This window comes from Odontesthes bonariensis, chromosome 7 (assembly GCF_027942865.1).
Source record: "Odontesthes bonariensis isolate fOdoBon6 chromosome 7, fOdoBon6.hap1, whole genome shotgun sequence".
In the NCBI taxonomy this organism is placed as follows: Eukaryota; Metazoa; Chordata; class Actinopteri; order Atheriniformes; family Atherinopsidae; genus Odontesthes; species Odontesthes bonariensis.
In genome coordinates, this window is record NC_134512.1 from 30,217,870 (window position 1) to 30,235,232 (window position 17,363).

At 40.9% G+C, this 17,363-nt stretch overlaps 1 protein-coding gene across 3 annotated transcripts in view; it reads right to left on the reverse strand.

Moving 5' to 3' along the window:
* The window catches only part of cep290 (centrosomal protein 290), a 54,748-nt gene that overhangs the window by 10,456 nt on the left and 26,929 nt on the right, over positions 1-17,363 (reverse strand). For all 3 annotated transcript variants that reach the window (XM_075470507.1, XM_075470506.1, XM_075470508.1), the window contains exons 28-41: positions 15,564-15,675; positions 14,872-15,327; positions 14,607-14,771; positions 14,285-14,395; positions 14,011-14,145; positions 13,647-13,916; positions 12,901-13,008; positions 12,346-12,545; positions 10,060-10,273; positions 9,636-9,773; positions 5,410-5,631; positions 4,735-4,857; positions 4,008-4,150; positions 3,689-3,844 (exon numbers count right to left, since the gene is read on the reverse strand). In XM_075470507.1, coding sequence (XP_075326622.1) covers positions 3,689-3,844; positions 4,008-4,150; positions 4,735-4,857; positions 5,410-5,631; positions 9,636-9,773; positions 10,060-10,273; positions 12,346-12,545; positions 12,901-13,008; positions 13,647-13,916; positions 14,011-14,145; positions 14,285-14,395; positions 14,607-14,771; positions 14,872-15,327; positions 15,564-15,675 — 2,553 coding nt within the window. The remainder of the gene's footprint in view (positions 1-3,688; positions 3,845-4,007; positions 4,151-4,734; positions 4,858-5,409; positions 5,632-9,635; positions 9,774-10,059; positions 10,274-12,345; positions 12,546-12,900; positions 13,009-13,646; positions 13,917-14,010; positions 14,146-14,284; positions 14,396-14,606; positions 14,772-14,871; positions 15,328-15,563; positions 15,676-17,363) is intronic.

Consider the following 17,363-nt stretch of genomic DNA (forward strand, 5'->3'; position numbering starts at 1 on the left):
AGGGTTCAAAGGTCATGTTGTCCAACAGTGATGTTGCTTTGTATGATCATAGGTGAATTTTCAACATCCAGTTCAATAGTGAAACCATCTGAAGAGATTCTTCCTTGACATGTTTATGTGTTCCAGATAGTGGTGTCTTTCTATTTGTTTTACTTTGAAGGTTTGATATCACTACTGCCCCACCCAAAATAATGCCGCCATACTTTTTCTCCACACCAGAGGAAAAAAAGGTCAAATTCCTGTAATTTATCATTAAATTATGAGGCCAATCATTAATACTTGTAGCTCAACTATGCTAAACTATTTCTCAGTCAATTCTCACATGGGTCCAATAACGGTAATAAAGGAATATGATATATTGCAAATAATCATAACGGGGCATTCTGAAAAATTTAGATGCTAGATTAAAAAAAAAAAAAAGGTATAGTCATAAATCTCTGCTGTTAGGATCAGACAGATATCCAGTTATTTGGATAAGCCTGTAATCTTGCTTTAACTTCGTTGGCTCCTATTTGTTAAGACAAGTTTCTAAATGATCGCTTTACGTTCCCTCATTTATCTTAATCTGTGCATCTGGAACTCATCAAACACCTGACTGGCTTCAGCTCCAGGTTCTGATAGTAAATACTGAGCTCGGACAGATGGCTTTCAGATATGCTGCTTCATCTTCATGAAATAACACACAGCAGAAACTGAAGCTCAACAAACTGAAATCCCTGTGCTAATGCTCCTGACAAATTCACTTAAAGGTATGTGTATTCTGTCCGCGTTTGCTTAGGTTTTTCTTTCTTCTATATGTAGAAGGATACTGAAGACATCAGAACTATGAAATAATACATATGAAGTCATGAAGTAGATACAAAAAGTACATACATATGTATAAAAAGTTTTCCATATGTTATAGTTTCTCCAAAGTATCCACCTTTTACTCAAGTTACAGCTTTACACACTCCTGGCATGCGCTCGACCGGCTTCAAAAGATAATCACCTCGAATGATTTTCAGTTAATGGGGGCCATGAGGACCAACACTGCTGCATGATACAAGTTCATTTGAGGTATTAAATTCATCATTTATTACTAATGAGGTTAAATGTTCAATTGGCAGACACATTTTAACATCAACTATTGGGAGTAGACTGAGTGAATCAGAGTTTCATTGCTGCAGTGAAATCAAGCCTGAAAGAGGCCAATATAAGGAAGAGGTGGACATCAGACAGGTGGAAATGTATACTTTGGTTTTACAGGTTCAAACTCTTCCAACTGTTGACACAGTACAAGAGAAGGGACTGTACCTGCATGTGTGGTCCTGAGTGTGAAGTACGGAGGAGGGGGTGTGATGGCCTGGGGTGCACACGTAACAAACATCAACATACACTATATTGCCAAAAGTATTCGCTCATCTGCCTTCCCACGCATATGAACTTAAGTGTCATCCCATTCTCAATCCATAGGGTTTAATATGACGTCGGCCCACCCTTTGCAGCTATAACAGCTTCAACTCTTCTGGGCAGGCTTTCCACAAGATTTAGGAGTGCGTTTATGGGAATTTGTGACCATTCTTCCAGAAGCGCGTTTGTGAGGTCAGACACTGATGTTGGACAAGAAGGGCTGGCTCGCAGTCTCCGCTCTAATTCATTCCAAGGGTGTTCTATCAGGTTAAGGTCAGGACCAGTCAAGGTCTTCCACACCAAACTCGCTCATCCATGTCTTTATGGACCTTGCTTTGTGCACTGGTGCAGCAGTCATGTTGGATCCAATCTGAAGGCCACGTGAAGTTTGGATTGACTCTGCAGAAAGTTGGCGACCTCTGCGCATATGCGCCTCAGCATCCGCTGACCCGCTGACATTTTACGTGTCCTACCACTCCACTGAGTTGCTGTCGTTCCCAATCACTTCCACTTTGTTATAATACCACTGAGAGTTGACTGTGGAAATTTCTTGACTGGACTTGTTGCACAGGTGGCATCCTATCCTGGTACCACGCTGGAATTCATTGAGCTCCTGAGAGCAACCCATTCTTTTACAAATGTTTGTAGAAGCAGTCTAGGTGCTTGAATTTATACACCTGTAGCCATGGAAGTGATTGGAACACCTGAATTTAAGTATTTGGATGGGTGAGCGAATACTTTTGGCAATATAGTGTAGCTCCCTGCAGCAACTATGTGGCTGGTGCTTAGTGGTGCCATCATGTTTCTCTAAAGAATGACAACTTAAAGGGGATAGAGAATCAAAATCGTCTTTTTCCCGTTTTTGGTGTTAGTCCTGAGTCTCCCCGCTGTGGGGAGTACACATGGAGTGCCAGCAAGCGTCAGAACCTCTGTTTCAAGTACTCCCCTTTTTAATATATATCCCCCTATCTGTTTTTGTGAAAAAGTGACGTCACTTTTTCAGAAATCGCCCCCCCACGCACCCAAGTCCACAGCCACTCCGTTTTAGACACGCCCCTTCAGCGAGAAACAGGAACAGGTGAGCCTTCCAAGGCTGTGAAAGCGGACTACGATCGTTACATATTCTTCCCCCGGAAAGCAATGTTCGCGATCAATGGCTTTTATTTATTTTTAACAGCATCCCCAGTACATACAACCGCTGACTTTTCCTTTGCGCTGCGCATTTCACGGACTACAGTTTCACAAAGCTCCGTTCCGAGCAGCTCATGGTCAGTTCCGACAGGGACAGACACAGAGCTCGCTGCGCGCTCGCTGCAGTCTGTGTCTCGCTCCGGTGATCAGCTGCACCTCTCCAGGACTATGGGGCGAGCAGGTCGGATCACAGCTGACCCTTCTCACGCTGCACATGGACTATTTGCATGAGGCTTCGGTCCATTCGGACTAGAACCTCCCGTCACAAAAACAGTTTTTCCCCCTTGCAGTCGGACTTATGAACACTTCATAATCACCTCATAACCTGCCCCAGTCACTTTACCATAATTAAAATTGCACTAATGAAGCTGCACTGTTGTTGCTCTGTATATTGGATACTGTGTATTGTTGTACACACCTTGTACATTTTATATTCATATATTTTTATTCTTTATTTTTTATCCTATGTTACATGTTTGAACCTTACGCCGCAGCAAATTCCTAGTTAGTGAACACTGTTCACTAACAATGGCAATAAAACGAATTCTGATTCTTATGAGCTTTCTTTTCAGTCAGTGTATTACTCTATAGCTCTGTTTTCAGTGAGAGCAAGGGCAGCCAATCAAGCAACGGCAACCTGCATTTCATAATGAGGTTGCCAGATAAGCTCTGAAACGACAGAAAAAGACGCATTCTAAACCCAGCATAGTAACAGCTGTTTCAGAGAGCCTTTTAGGGAGGTTCTGAGCCATTACAGACCCAACCAATTTTTTTTGGGCTACATATCACATCACAGAACAAGGATTAATGCCCCATTCCACCATTCTCTATCACCTTTAAGTAATACACCTTCAGGCCAATGTAAGAGCTTTTTAACGTAAAAAGAAAAGGACAACAAGGCCTCCAAAATTACCCAACATTGTACCAAGTTGAGACGGTTTGGGATGTATTAGGCCGCAGAGTGAAAGAAAAGCGGTGAACAAGTATTAAACACATGTGGAATAAAAACACTCAAGGTGATTAACTCATGATAAGAGTAAAAAAAAACTGTCATGAAAGCAAAATAATTCATATACGGGGGCAAATATTTTTAAAGACTGACACATACTTTATGGTGAGGATCTCCGTCTCCAGCTCTGAGTTTCTTTTCTTCAGCTCCTCTATCTCCTTCTCCATTTCAGTTGACCGCAACCCCACCACCTGATCAGCAGTCACACCTCGAAGCTTCAGTTTTTTCTGCAGTGCACCCTTCTCTTGCTCCAGTCTGCGTGCAAAATAAAATAAATAAAGGTGGTTTACGTCAAACATGGAGTTCTATGTGACAGCTCTACTGACAGATGTACAGCTGTACATAGGAGTCTTTGTGTATACACTGAGCAGAATCAAAGAAACCTGTCCAAACCGGTTCGTATGACGAATACACTGACCTGGCATAAAGGTCTTTGAGAGTGCTGAGCTGCTTTGACAAAGATTCATTCTCCCGTTCCTTCTCCTTCAGTGAATTCTTCACCTTTTCCAACCTGGTTTGCCACTTCTTGCCCTCATCCCACCGCGCAATTTCTTCTTTAGTCTATTCGAAAGTGAAGTTGTACATCAGCTGCAGAAACTCATTAAACTACAGAAGGCCTTAATATCTATCTACTGTGTACAAATGCTGTCAGAATCGCTTGTATTCATGAAAAAGCACAGGCTGCTCTATATTTTATTCTATACATATGTTAGAATTATAACATATTTTGTGAAAAAGTATAGACTTTTATGTTATTTTATAAACATTTATCTTTTGTAATAAAAGGATGACTTTCTTCTTTTTTGTATTTTAATGCTTCTTCCACTCCCCGCTACCATGCTTTTATTTTATGTAAAGCACTTTGAACTGTTTGTACATGAAATGTGCTATATAAATAAATTTGATTTGATTTCTGACATTTGCTGCGTCTTCTTCAGCCTGTAAGCCGTGTACACTACACTGGGCACCAAGAGACCACCCTAATGCGAATATGCTTTTACCCATTAAGACCTGTTGCAACATATGGTCATTGCAGTTCCCACAGCTGAAGGTTGTGCAGAGGGTTAATGGAATAACAGACCTAATTTCTCTGGTAGCTGCAGAGCTATTAAAATAGTACCCGAACAGTTTAACGCTGACCCAACCTTTCCATTATCGTCCTTGACATATTTCACAAAGACTCTTTTCTCCAATTCAGACTCCAGCCCTCTGATCTTCTTCTGCAGATTTTCGATGGTAGGTCCTCTCCCATCTGGTTCTGGTTGATTCTATCAACAAATATAGAGACGCGCCTCATTTTTCTCAGACAGATAGAGTGGAGACAGACAGCGCTGCTGACAGGACAGTCCCTGATTATTTCTGTTAAAAGGAGGGCTGTAATGGCTTGAATAGTCTGCATGAGCTAAACAGATACAGTCCTGAGAAACATCTTAAATGTCACTGCTATGGGGCACTAATCTACAAGAATACCTGAATAATTAAGTCCAGACAGATGTTCCCTGCAGTTTATCTTAAATCTCTGAAGAATGTGAGATTCCAGTCTTCATGCATTCCACATTTTAAATTTTTTTTTTAATTTGCTGTGGAGCCTAACAGGGGTTGCCTGTCTCACATCTCTATGTTTTATTTTTTTTCAAGGTCTAAATGTCATGTCTAAGTCAGAGGGTTTGAATCACTTGTCCACATGACGTGATGGTAATAGTGGCAGTGTCATGTGGCAACTCATTACAATAAACTCGAAACCAAAGTCCAACTCCACCGGCTGCTTCCTCTCAAGTCAGTCGTTTGATGTATGGCTTCACACACGTACAGATACAAACCTGCATGGCGCTGGTGAGCCTGTTTACTCGCTGCTTGAGCTCCTGGATCTCTTGCTCCCGCTCCTCTTTTTCAGCCTGCAGCCGTCTCTGGGTTTTCTGACATCTCTGGATCTCTTGGTTCAGTCCTTCCACTTCCTCTTTTAGGACGTTCTCCCGGCTTCGAGCTGTTCTGGCAGACTCCTTTGCAGCTTGTAGTTCTTCGTTAAGCTCTTGCACTTGTGCCTTTGAAAAAAAAAAAACAAAGCCTGATCCTTCTGCCATCTTTCATGCCATGAGCAATCCAAAAACCCCTCAAAAAACCCTCAAAAATGCACGTTTACCTAATAAATATTACTGCTCTGGTATCAAGCATAACGCACAAAAAAACCCACATTGAAGCTGTTCACACATCAACATGCATCCTGGACTATCTGATTAAATGTGGACAGTTTTAAGTACAGCTGTAAATGCACTGAGGATGCATTGGTATCAGTAAACTCAGAGCACATATGGCGCTGGAGCAGGATAGTAATTTGTTCTATGCTGTTGTTTGCTGGGGGAGTTGCACGACAGACAAAAACTGTAGGCGCCTGGACAAACTGGTGAAAAAGGCTGGTTCTGTAGTAGGCAGAAGGCTGGACCCTCTCAGTGCTCTGGTGGAGCAACTGATGAGGAGGAAATTATACTGTTTTGTAGAATAATAAACATCCTCTCCACAGCATCCTGGCAGGACAGAGGAGCAGCTGCAGTGAGAGGCTCATCTCTCTGCGTTGCAGGACTGAGAGGTTCAGGAGGTCCTTTGTTCCCACAGCCATAAGGCTTTTTAACAGTGGCAGCTAAGTTCTTCTCAAATTGATTGATTGATTTTTTATTTATTTAGTCATTTATTATTATTATTATTATTATTAGTTAGTAGTAGTATTTTTATTAGAATTGGTATTATTATTGTTGTTGTTAATACTAGCTACTTGACTAATTTGAATTTCCCCCATTGGAGGATGAATAAAGTATTTTTCTATTTTTCTATAGAATTTCTATTCTATTCTATTCTATTCTATTCTATTCTATTCTATTCTAGTAGACTGTGTAATAGATGTACGGAGGCACTGTAACATCTCAAACTGAAACGTCAGCATCCTGGTCTTTTTAGAGCTGATTGGACAGGAATATTTATCTTTAGCATATAGTCCATCTTAACCCTTTAACGCCTGAATTTATATAGCTGTATATAAAAAAATGTTTTGTGTGTGTTTTAGCCTTTAAGTAGATGGTAAATAATGCTGAGATTATTCATTTCACTTTTGCACAAAAAATAAATAGAAATTTTGGTATGTTGCAAATTTGCGACAACAGGCATCCTGGTCAATTTGGAGTCAATTTGGCATGTTGCTTATTTGCAACACCAGGCATAATGGTCAATAATATGATAACAACAACACAGTAATATAACAGTGAAAAAACAATGTTTTTTTATTCACCGTTTTTTTTTTTTTTACAAGTGCTTGTCGAAGGTTCCTAGGTCCGTAGTGAATATGGACTAACCGGCATTGGGGGAATAAAGATGCTATCTCAGCTGGTTGATTGAGTCAAACGGTTTGTACGATATATGCGACAATAGGCGTTAAGGGGTTAACCAGAATTATTTAAAAAATGACCACCAGCACACTGATCACAGGGAGTGAATATATCTAATGAAATCATGACTTGTGGGGAAAAAAAACTGTATTAACTGAGTTTTTGAAACTGATGCTTTTTGAACAGGAGCCAGAACTGTTTTCTGGAGCCTTTTCCTGCCAGCCATCAGTAACACTGCACCCACAGGGACTTCTTCACTGGGTTCATGTCTGACTAAATCCATTTTTCACAGATATGATTAGTTCTCATATTAGTATACATATAAAAGCGTCTGGGGTCACACTGTCTGGACACCTACTCACCTCATGATCCTCTACACAAGAACAAGAGTTTTCACTGAGTCTTTTTCTTGCTCGATCAGTGTTTGGAAGGAAAAAAAAAAGGAAATTATTTGAAAGAAAGCTTCCTGCTCCTCATTCATGTTCACTCCAGCAGCATCACTGAGCATTGGCTCATAACTCTTTGAAAATCACATTGTTGATGCAAAAAAATGCTTTGTCCGTCAAACTGTATTGCCTTTGGCATTTTTCTTATACAGCTAAATTAATGGGAACAAATGATGTGTCTTTTTTCCTGACAGGCTGCGAGTAACAAATTGCAGAAACGTACACTTGCACAATTCACAATTATCAGGCAAGTCATATTTTTGAGGATTAATGAACAGCTACAGGGCTCTCGGTCAATCCAAAATGTTAATAAACCTCAAACATGAATATTCAAGAAAGTAAAAGTGAGGTTTTGGCTTTCTTAGGAGAAAAATCTATTATGTGCACAATTATTGGGCAACTATTAGTGTGCAGAATTGTTACGCAACTAGGTTGCTTTTATTTCATGTGAAGCACTTTGAATTGTTTTGTACATGAAATGTGCTATACAAATAAATTTGATTTGATTTGATTTAACTAAATTAAAAACACGTTTTCCCAACTCAGTTTCTTATTTTCACCCGTAAAAGTGAAAAAAAAAAAAAAAAAAAAAAAAAAAAAATCAGTGACCAATATAGCTACCCTTCTTTTCAATATCAGTGATAAAACTTCCATTCATGGAGTCTGTCAGTTTCTTGATCTGTTGACAATCAACTTTTTGTGCAGCAGCAACCACAGCCTCCCAGACAATGTTCAGAGAGGTGTACTCTTTTCCTTCACTGTAAATCTCCTGTTTAAGAACTGGTTTAAGAACAAGTTCTCAATTGGCTTCTTAAAACTGGCAGTAGGTTTGGGAGTTGATTTTGAGTCCATCTTCAACCCCCGAAAAGGTCCAACCAGTTCATCTTTAACAATACCCGCCCATACCAGTACCCCACCTCCACCTTGCCGGCGTCTTGACTCGAAATGGAGCTCTGTGTCCATTACTGATCGAGCCACGGTCCCATCTATCTGGTCCGTCAAGAGTGATTCTCATTTCATCAGTCCATAAAACCTTTGAGAAACCTGTCTTGAGATATTTCTTCGCCCATTCTTGACGCTTCAGCTTATGTGTCTTGTTCAGTGGTGGTCAGGTTTCAGCCTTCCTTACCATGGCCATGCCTCTGAGCACTGAACATCTTGTACTTCTGGATACTGGCCCAGAGGTACACGCCCTAATATCTTAGCAATTTTAAGAGTCCTGCATCCCTCTGATAGATTTTATGTAATTTTTGACTTTTCAGAGTCAGTTAAATCTCTTTTTTCGCCCATTTTGCATGAGGAAAAGAAGCTGCCTAACAACTATACACACCTTAGTATAGGCTGTTGACCTCCCTAAGCCACACTCTCCCTCATTACACAGATATACATCACCTGCTATGGTTAATTCAAGTTTATACAACTTGGAGTTAGAAAATATGCCTTAAAATGATGATATGGTCAACATACTCACTTGCCTAATAATTGTGCACACAGTGTACAATTTAAATTCGACTCTGAACAAACAAACAAAAAAAAATTGAAAATGGTCAGGTACAAGGACTGGACTGAAAATGAAAAAACATCCAATGTCCAAAGAAAAACCTTGAAAGGCCTAAAGAAAGCCCAGAGAACCCAAATAAAGAAGCCTGCAGACAAATGACATCTGATCACAAGTGGTGACATGAAACATGGTGACATGGGACATGAAAGCAAAGTTGCATTGTAATACCAGGTGCAAACAGCCACATCACCCTGAGCACTGTTGCTCTGGGTGACGTTTAAGTCCATTGATGCCAAATCTCTCTGTGTATCTGGTTAAGCCTCTCTTGAGATAAATGGTGATTTATATGAGAAGTGAGGGCCAGCTGAAGTCAGCCAGATGTCAAACATGGTGTTTTGTGTACAGAGGTGGGCGTGTGCAGTATTCACGAGCTTCACCTTATGACTGACTCATATTCATGTGGATGCTGCAGTGGAGCCAAAAACATGGGACTGTAAATCAAAACAAAGCAGAAGCACCTATAACAGGTTGTTGGCAGTGATACAGCCGAGGTCATTTATTTTTCTCTAGCTTTATGGAAGTCCTGTTTTATGAATACTGTTTCTGTTTGTGTAACCTAAACCATCTGGCTAAGCTATCCATGTACTGATTAATGACCTCAACAGTGAATATAATATGGCTTATGTGTGAAAAACAAGTGGGCTGTGCTAACACTGAGCCCTCACCCTTAGGTCTTTGGTGTGTCTGTCAACCAGCAACTGGACGTTTAGACTCTCCTCTTTCTGTGCAGCACTGGCTACGACTTGCTGCTCTGCGGCTGACGTCATCTCCGCCCGCAGCTCCAACAGAGCCTTACTGAGAGCCTGAGAAAACACGCAGCGTTTTACAGTTAATACACTAGAATGCAGCTCATTTTTGGGTACTAATTTTTGTACAAAACTACTTTTTTTATAGTTGAAACAGATATCCAGATAAACGGCTTTCACATACATCTTTGGACTGGGAAAGAGAGGTACTAGGGTAAAACAGTAACACTGAGTAGAAATAAATTGCTCTTAGCTTCAAAATGAGCCTGCCCAAACACTTCATGTTGATCCCTTTAAAAAGCCAAATAAAACAAAAGCATAAAAAGGAGAAAATCTGAAAAACCTTGAGCTGTTTTTCTTTCTGGGCGAGTTGTGCTTTCAGTCGTTCCATGAGGTTTTTCATGGTGTTGCTGGGAGAGCGAACGTTGGCCTCCTTCTGGGCCTCCAGCTCCGTACATAGGTTGTTCATTTCCTTCTCCATCTGAGCTATCTGACTCCTCTGATCTTCACTCTCACCACTAAGAGCTTTTAACTGGCCAACATAATTCTCCTCGAGCCTGTACAAAAAGAAAAGAAAAATTTGATAGGTTTAAAAGCAACTAGTTCAGTCTAAGCAATTCTGACCTCATTTAACATATGTGTTAGGCAACTGAAAACACACAGAAGTTGCATCCTTTCACGTGACAGTTGAGGCCAAAATCAAGTTTATAAGTAAAAAAAATGTACTTTTTTACATTTCATTTCAGAACTTGCGCTGTATTGGTTTTGAGGATAGGACAGGGATTTAAAAAGAAACTCGTTTGGCTGGTTTAAACATATTTCTGACCAAAATTGTCTGGTTTTCAAAAGCCTGGGACTTTTTTCCCAGGCTTAAAGCACCGCGTCTTATAATACGGTGCTAATAATATTATAAATATATGTTTTTTTTCATGCCGCCAAAAACATTTTGCCTCGTAACATTAGACCAATAAAATGAATGAATAGTTCACAGTGGTCCAATGAAATTGTACGATAAATCAAACACACTTACACTACTAAATTATTGTAAATCGGTCATTTGTACTCACCCTTAACGTGGAAGACAAACGAAGAAATGCATATGATGCAGCTTTTAAATTAAAGGCGATCAATCACTTTTCCTGGTAGGCTACTGTCTTTTTTTTTACCAGCCTTGTTATAGGCACTGTTTGAAATAAAAGCATTTACGCCACGTATTTGTGCGTTACCGATAGGTATTTAAATTAAAACCATCGGTGTTACAGGCACTGTTCGGGAAAAAAAGCTTTTGCAGTATGTATTTGTTTATGTTACCATACGCATTTATTTAAAAGTTTAAAAATCCTCACGTGTAACATCTTTCTGTGTAAATATCTCATATCACAATGTGGACACCCGCGCCTTATAATCCGGTGCGGCCTTTACAAGATACGGATTTTCTTTTTAAAATTAGAGGGTACGGCTTATATTCAAGTGCGCTCTATAGTCCAGAATTTACGGTAATTGGTTATAATTCTACCACAAAGTCCAGCAGAGGCCAGTTATCAGATTACTAGGACGCAAGTTGCGTGACTTTCTGTCAGGCCAACAGATTCTACCTCACTGGCTACAAAAATCCTCACCAAAGTGACTCTTTAGGTAAAGCTACATCCCGATCAAAAATAGAATGTTGTTTTTAGGGTTAGAGTTCCAAAAACTCAAAAAGATGCCGACCTAAATGAATGTAAGCTGTAAACGGTGCTGGTCTTGGGTTTGTCAGTCTCCATTCCTTCCATTGGATTTGCTTCTTCTATGGCTGGGAATGCCAGTGCACTATTGAACTTTACACTCATAATCTGATTTTCTGTTAATACCTAAAGCTGAATTTACCTCAATTTACCATAAAAAAGTGTTAGGTTGCAAGAATAGCTTTATTCCTGCAACTTAATTATTCAACTTACTTTGATTTAATCGTATTTTTTAAGCTATGCAAGATATTCTACATATGATAAAACTATATTGGTATCCTATACTATATTAAAAATATATTGGTTTCAAGATAATGCAGACGGGCGGGAACGTCCGTCTGCATTAACTTAAACCACTTATCTAAAGTATTCTAATTCTGCTTGAGTCTAAATTACCCAGGTCACCCCTGTGTCAAAGATAAGGATAAAAAAAAGAAAAGAAAACAAAAAAATTAACGGGAACGTCCGGGGTTCGTCATTCTTTAAGCAAATGTTTATCTTGATTTGATTATTGTAAAATATTTAGGAGCAGCTTTATATCTGTAAATTACCTTTGGACTTTTGTGGTTTATGGAACCTCTAAAGAATTAAACTCAAAGACTTCTTCAAACTTGAAGAATTCTTAACTTTTGGATTTTGGACAGTTGCATAGACAAACCAGAGGTTATTTAAAATTTTTCCTTGAATTATGTTATGAGTGAACTGTGGGGGTGGGGGTGGGGAGGGGGATTAGTTGACTACCCATATGGCTTTTCCCACAGTCGGTGTAATCCTGGCTTCCTAACTTAAACCACTTATCTAAAGTATTCTAATTCTGCTTGAGTCTTAATTTCCCAGGTCACCCCTGTGTCAAAGATAAGGATAGAAGAAGAAAAGAAAACAAAAAATTAAATAGGGATAATCACTTTGCCATCTCGTCGGCATGTTTGTTAGCCTGTGTTTCCACTTTGGTCCTCTGTCGCTCCAGCTCAGCTGTGGTCAGCTTCAGCTTCTCTGTGACGGAGCTGAGGGAAAGGTCCTGCTCCGCCACAGTTTGCTCTAACTCAGCCAGACGCTCCAGGTGTCTGGAGGTCGGCACCCTGAGAGTGGGCTTCTTCATCAGCTCCTGAACATAGGAAGGATGGAGCGTTGAACAAAAAGAAGTTAACACCAGGTCAAGCAAAGCCCAACTTGAAATTTCAACTAGTGCTCAAAGAGGATTCCTGTAAAAAAAGTGCTTAGAAAACTAATGCCAATTTAGTTTTGCCATTTAAACTTTTTCGTTTGTTTGTTTTTGGTCTGCACAGTTGGAGGGAAACACTACAAGCTTCAGCACGTGGTCCTGAAACATCTTATGTGGCACTAAAGCATTAAAGGGTGAGAGTGAAACAGTTAACACAGTTATACAGGTATGTTTGGGGCATTCTAAAGAAACACATGTGCTAATGCCATTGTGGATTAAATTATGGAGTCGACAGTACCATTGCTGTCTGTTTGAAACGGTCCAGGGAGGTGTCTGTGTACAAGTCCAACTTCTGATGCAACACTCTCAGCTCCTCCTGATGCCTCTTTATCATTTCCTCCTGATCCTGTATCGACGACATGCAGCTTAGTGAAACAAACAAACATTGAGAAAGAACAGTAAAAAGTAGAAAAATCAAAAATATACACATGACAACATTAAAACCACTGACAGACAGAAACACTGCTCATGCTCTCATAGCGTAATACTCTGCTGGGCAAACCTGCATTCTGGTGTTTCTGCACACCAGTCCCCCCCCCCCCCTCCACCCTGCCACAGCACTCCCCTACAGCAGCAGCCTCCCCCGGCAGGACGGCAGTGGGCGCCAAAAAAAAACTGCTCAGGTGGGGCTTAAAGAACACTGCCTGTTCATCCTGCCTCCAAACTCGAACAAATGTGACCTTCAAAAACCGAACAGGGCCCAAAAGATCTATTGCTAACGTTCCCTCAGATGTTCTTTGTCCATGCATTGATGGGTCAGATTGGTTCATCAACACTGGTACTTCTACTAAATAAAATGATCTGAATAGCTCTTCCATTGCCCCGATCTTCAGTTACTGCAGTGATAAATAACATAGTTAGATTAGTTAGATTTAATCGTCATGCTGAAGTTTCTGTTTATCCACCTGTTTTGCAGATTAGACAACAGTCGAATAATAACTGATAAAATGCCCCAAACGCGAAACACTCCTATTTTTCCTCTACCTGTCTGGCTTGAGCCAGCTGGTTCTGGTATTTCTTTAACACGTCTTCTTTTTTGTCCAGTCGACCCTGGAGATCTTTGATGGTCTGGTGGGCCAGCTTCAGGGCGGGCTGAGAGCCCGAGTGGCCCTCTTCGTGCTTGGCGAGGTCTGCAAGCAGGCGCTCTCTGTTGGCGGCAGCTGGGAGCCGAAGACGCAGCTCATTGATCACTTTATCTCTAGATACGATGTTCTGTTCGGCCTTCCACAGAGCTTCTTCCTTCTCTTTCAACTTCTGTATGTAAAGACAATAAACAACAACGCTGTTGATGCTGTACATTGAACTTAAAAGGAATGCCGACTGTACGAAGAGAGACTGAATACTATACTTTGTCCAAACGTTTGCCGGTGGCCTGAGTGTCTAGGATGGTACGGGCATGCTCTCTGATTTTACCCAAAGCGAACTCTAACTGATGAGCAAGAGGTAGCGTTGGGTCTGGGAGGGATCCAGTACCTTCCTCAAACTGAACCAAACAAAAGCATAGCAGTTATGTTTCAGAGACGGACTAAATGCTGGGAGTCCAGTCTGTTATGGTTTAAATAAGCTTTGCCTATTCTAAATTTGATCAACTTCACTCTTGAAATCAGAAAGCAATGCTTTACCTTTTCTGCACCACCACTGAGAATCGCATTCTGGTGCTTCTCATAGTGATCCAGTTGACGCTCCAACTCGACTTCTCTTTGATCCCATGTGAGCTGGCGTTCTTCTTGAATCTTAAAGAAGAGAATAAAACATTTCTGACACACCTCTTTAAAACCACCAATGTATGTATGTACTCAGTAACACCTCACCGCAACCTTACTCTTCACCTCTTTGTAAGGGAATTAATCCTTCTAAATACGATGTCATTTCTGAACACAATGGCAACAACTGAGTAAATTTGGGAGTTTGTGTTTAGAGACTTTCAGAGTTTTTTTCTCTCACGTTGTTGAGCTGCACAACGTCCTCCTCCAGTGAGCAGATCGTTCGGTCTTGCTCTTCCACAAGCTTCTTCAGGTATCTGATCTCCTCCCTCTGGACCACCAGCTCCCTGCCCTTCCTCAGCTCCTGTAGGCGAGCTTCCTCCATCCTCTTGTGCCACTCTGTTACCTGTTTCACGTCATGCACAGTTTACTCTTCTACAGAGGAAATACGGCAGAAACTAATGGATAATTGTGGCAACATGCCAATGGCGTGTTTTTCCACTGACCTTCTGGGCCCCTTTCACATCCTTCAGTGTTGAGATGAGCTCCTCCAGCCCTCGAAGCCTCAGCTCCAGCTCCTCAGCTCTTCCCTCTGCCCTGCGCCTCTCCTCCTCTGCCTTTCTCCTCTCCTCCTGGGCTTTTGCTCGGTCCTCCTGGAGTCTTACCATCGTCACAGAGAACTTCTCTTGCTGGGGAAGCGGCAATGCCCCAGCAAACTGCCTGCGTAAAGACTGGATAGTCTGTCGGAGGTGCATGGAGCGATTTCTGCCCTCCTGGCGGGCGAGAAACAGAGTGCGCTCGCTGGCGTCCAGCCGCTGCTCTGCACGCAGCTTGTAGGCCTCCAGCTGCTGGATGCGAGAGGAGGCGGCCTCCTGTTTTCCCAAGGCTTCCGACTCACTGAGCTGAAGAGCCACGATGTGCTGGTGGAGCTTCGCAATGAGAGCCTTCTCATCTGACTGTGACTGAGAAAAAGACTCAGTGTGAAGACACAGTCCCCTGAAGTTTGACTGAGTGCTACAAAACATCCTTTTTACCCCTTTAGAGTGAGCCATCATTCAACTGTAACAAGATTTTTTTTTTGTCTTTATAATGGATGCATAAAACATGATTTACCGTCGCTGTGTAAATTCTAAACAAACAAGAACAGCAGCAAAGTATCCGATTCCGCAAGTTTTGACAAGAAACGTTGGTAATCTACCTGGTAATCCAGTATTTGTCTCCTTAAAGCGTCTACTTCTTTATGTTTGGACTTCTGTCTGGCCTGCAGAGCGGATACCTGTGTCATGGCCACATCAGACACCTCTTGAAGCCTGCACACACAAGTGGAAGCAAAGGAAAGCTCGTACACTATTTTACATAGCAGCAGATAGTCGTGTGACAGAGAAAGTAAACCCTCTCAACCCCTATTTTTTTCTGTACCGAGACAGAATATTAAAATCATCTGGTCCTTTTCAAGTCTTGAAATGAGGTAAAAACAACCTCAGATGAACAACACATGACACGTTACCCTGACTATGACTGAACCATTGCAATGCCTTGACTTTTCTATTCTTTTTCAGACATTGTGTTGTAGATTTGCTGATTTTTTTCTGGGTCAATGTCCTGTTGCATGACAAAGTTTTTTGGCCAAGCTTAAGCTGTCAGACAGATGGACTCTAGAATACTTTGGAATACAGAGAAGTCTGTGGTTGACTCAATGACTGCAAGGTGCCCAGCTCCTTTGGCTGCAGAACAAGCCCAAATCATCAGCCCTCCACCACCGTGCTTGACAATTACCGTAGTATGAGGTGTTGTATTTGTTTTTCTTCCCAAACATGGTGCGGTGCATTATGACCAAACATCCCCACTGTAGTCTAATCTGTCCAAAGATTCAGGAAATTTTGTAAAGAGAAGACCCTTTCAAATACGTCTTTTTCTAATTGTACTGTCATGAACAGTTTAACATCTAACATGCTAACTGAGGCCTGTACAGTCTGAGATGTAGCTCTTGGGTGTTTTGCGGTTTCTCTGAGCATTGCACAGTCTGATCTTGGGGTGAACTTGCAAGGCAAGGCATCTTTATTTATATAGTGCATTTCATACCACAGGCAACTCAATGTGCTTTACATAAAGACAAGGCATTTAAAAGAACAGCATAAAGCAGCATAAAAACAAGCAATTTAAAGAAAAAAAGAAAAAATAGAATAAAAATTAAAGCAATCAAAGAAGAGGGGAAAAATAAAAATATAAACTCAACCATAAGCAGGGGCAACCACTCCTGAGAAGATTGCCTTGAATGTTTTCCACTTGTGGATAATCTTTCCAGAAAAACAAACTGCCAGAACCTCTACTTTTATAGCGGTGCTCACACCGGCTGATGGGTGTATTTGATTAGCAATACCTGGTTGCTACTTACCCTCTTAATTCCTTTGACAGCAATATTGGTGGACTTTTCCACACACTTTTGGCATATTTTTTATTAAATAAATAACTATGTCATGTGATATGTTAATTTGAGGTTGTATTTACCTAATGTTTATACCTGGTAAAAACAAAGTGATTTTTTTCTTGTAATTGCATGGTGTTCATTCCTTTCTCTTACACGACCGCAAGTCTAATGGGTTTTGATGTGCTAAGACTACAGCAGATTTAAACATTTACAGGTAAAAACAAAAATCTGCAGGAAGCCTGGTTCAACCAACCCTAATGTATTTCGAATAGCACTCATTTAGTTACATGAATTATTACTGTAAAAGCGTAATTTCTTCAAAAAGATGAATGATTACAAAAAATTCATTACCGGTGATATCCGCCCACGTTAAATTTTCCAGCTCTTCCAATTGCAACAGTCATTATGACAAGCTTATCTTTCTTATGACTTCAAAAACATTTTGGTTTTCAAAATCTATTCCCAAAGCAATGGCATGACTGCAAATGCAGTTTTCAACAAAACCGTAAATCTCAGGATGAGAGCATAAACCATCAATCTGATGCCAGGACACTGTCAACACCATCAAAC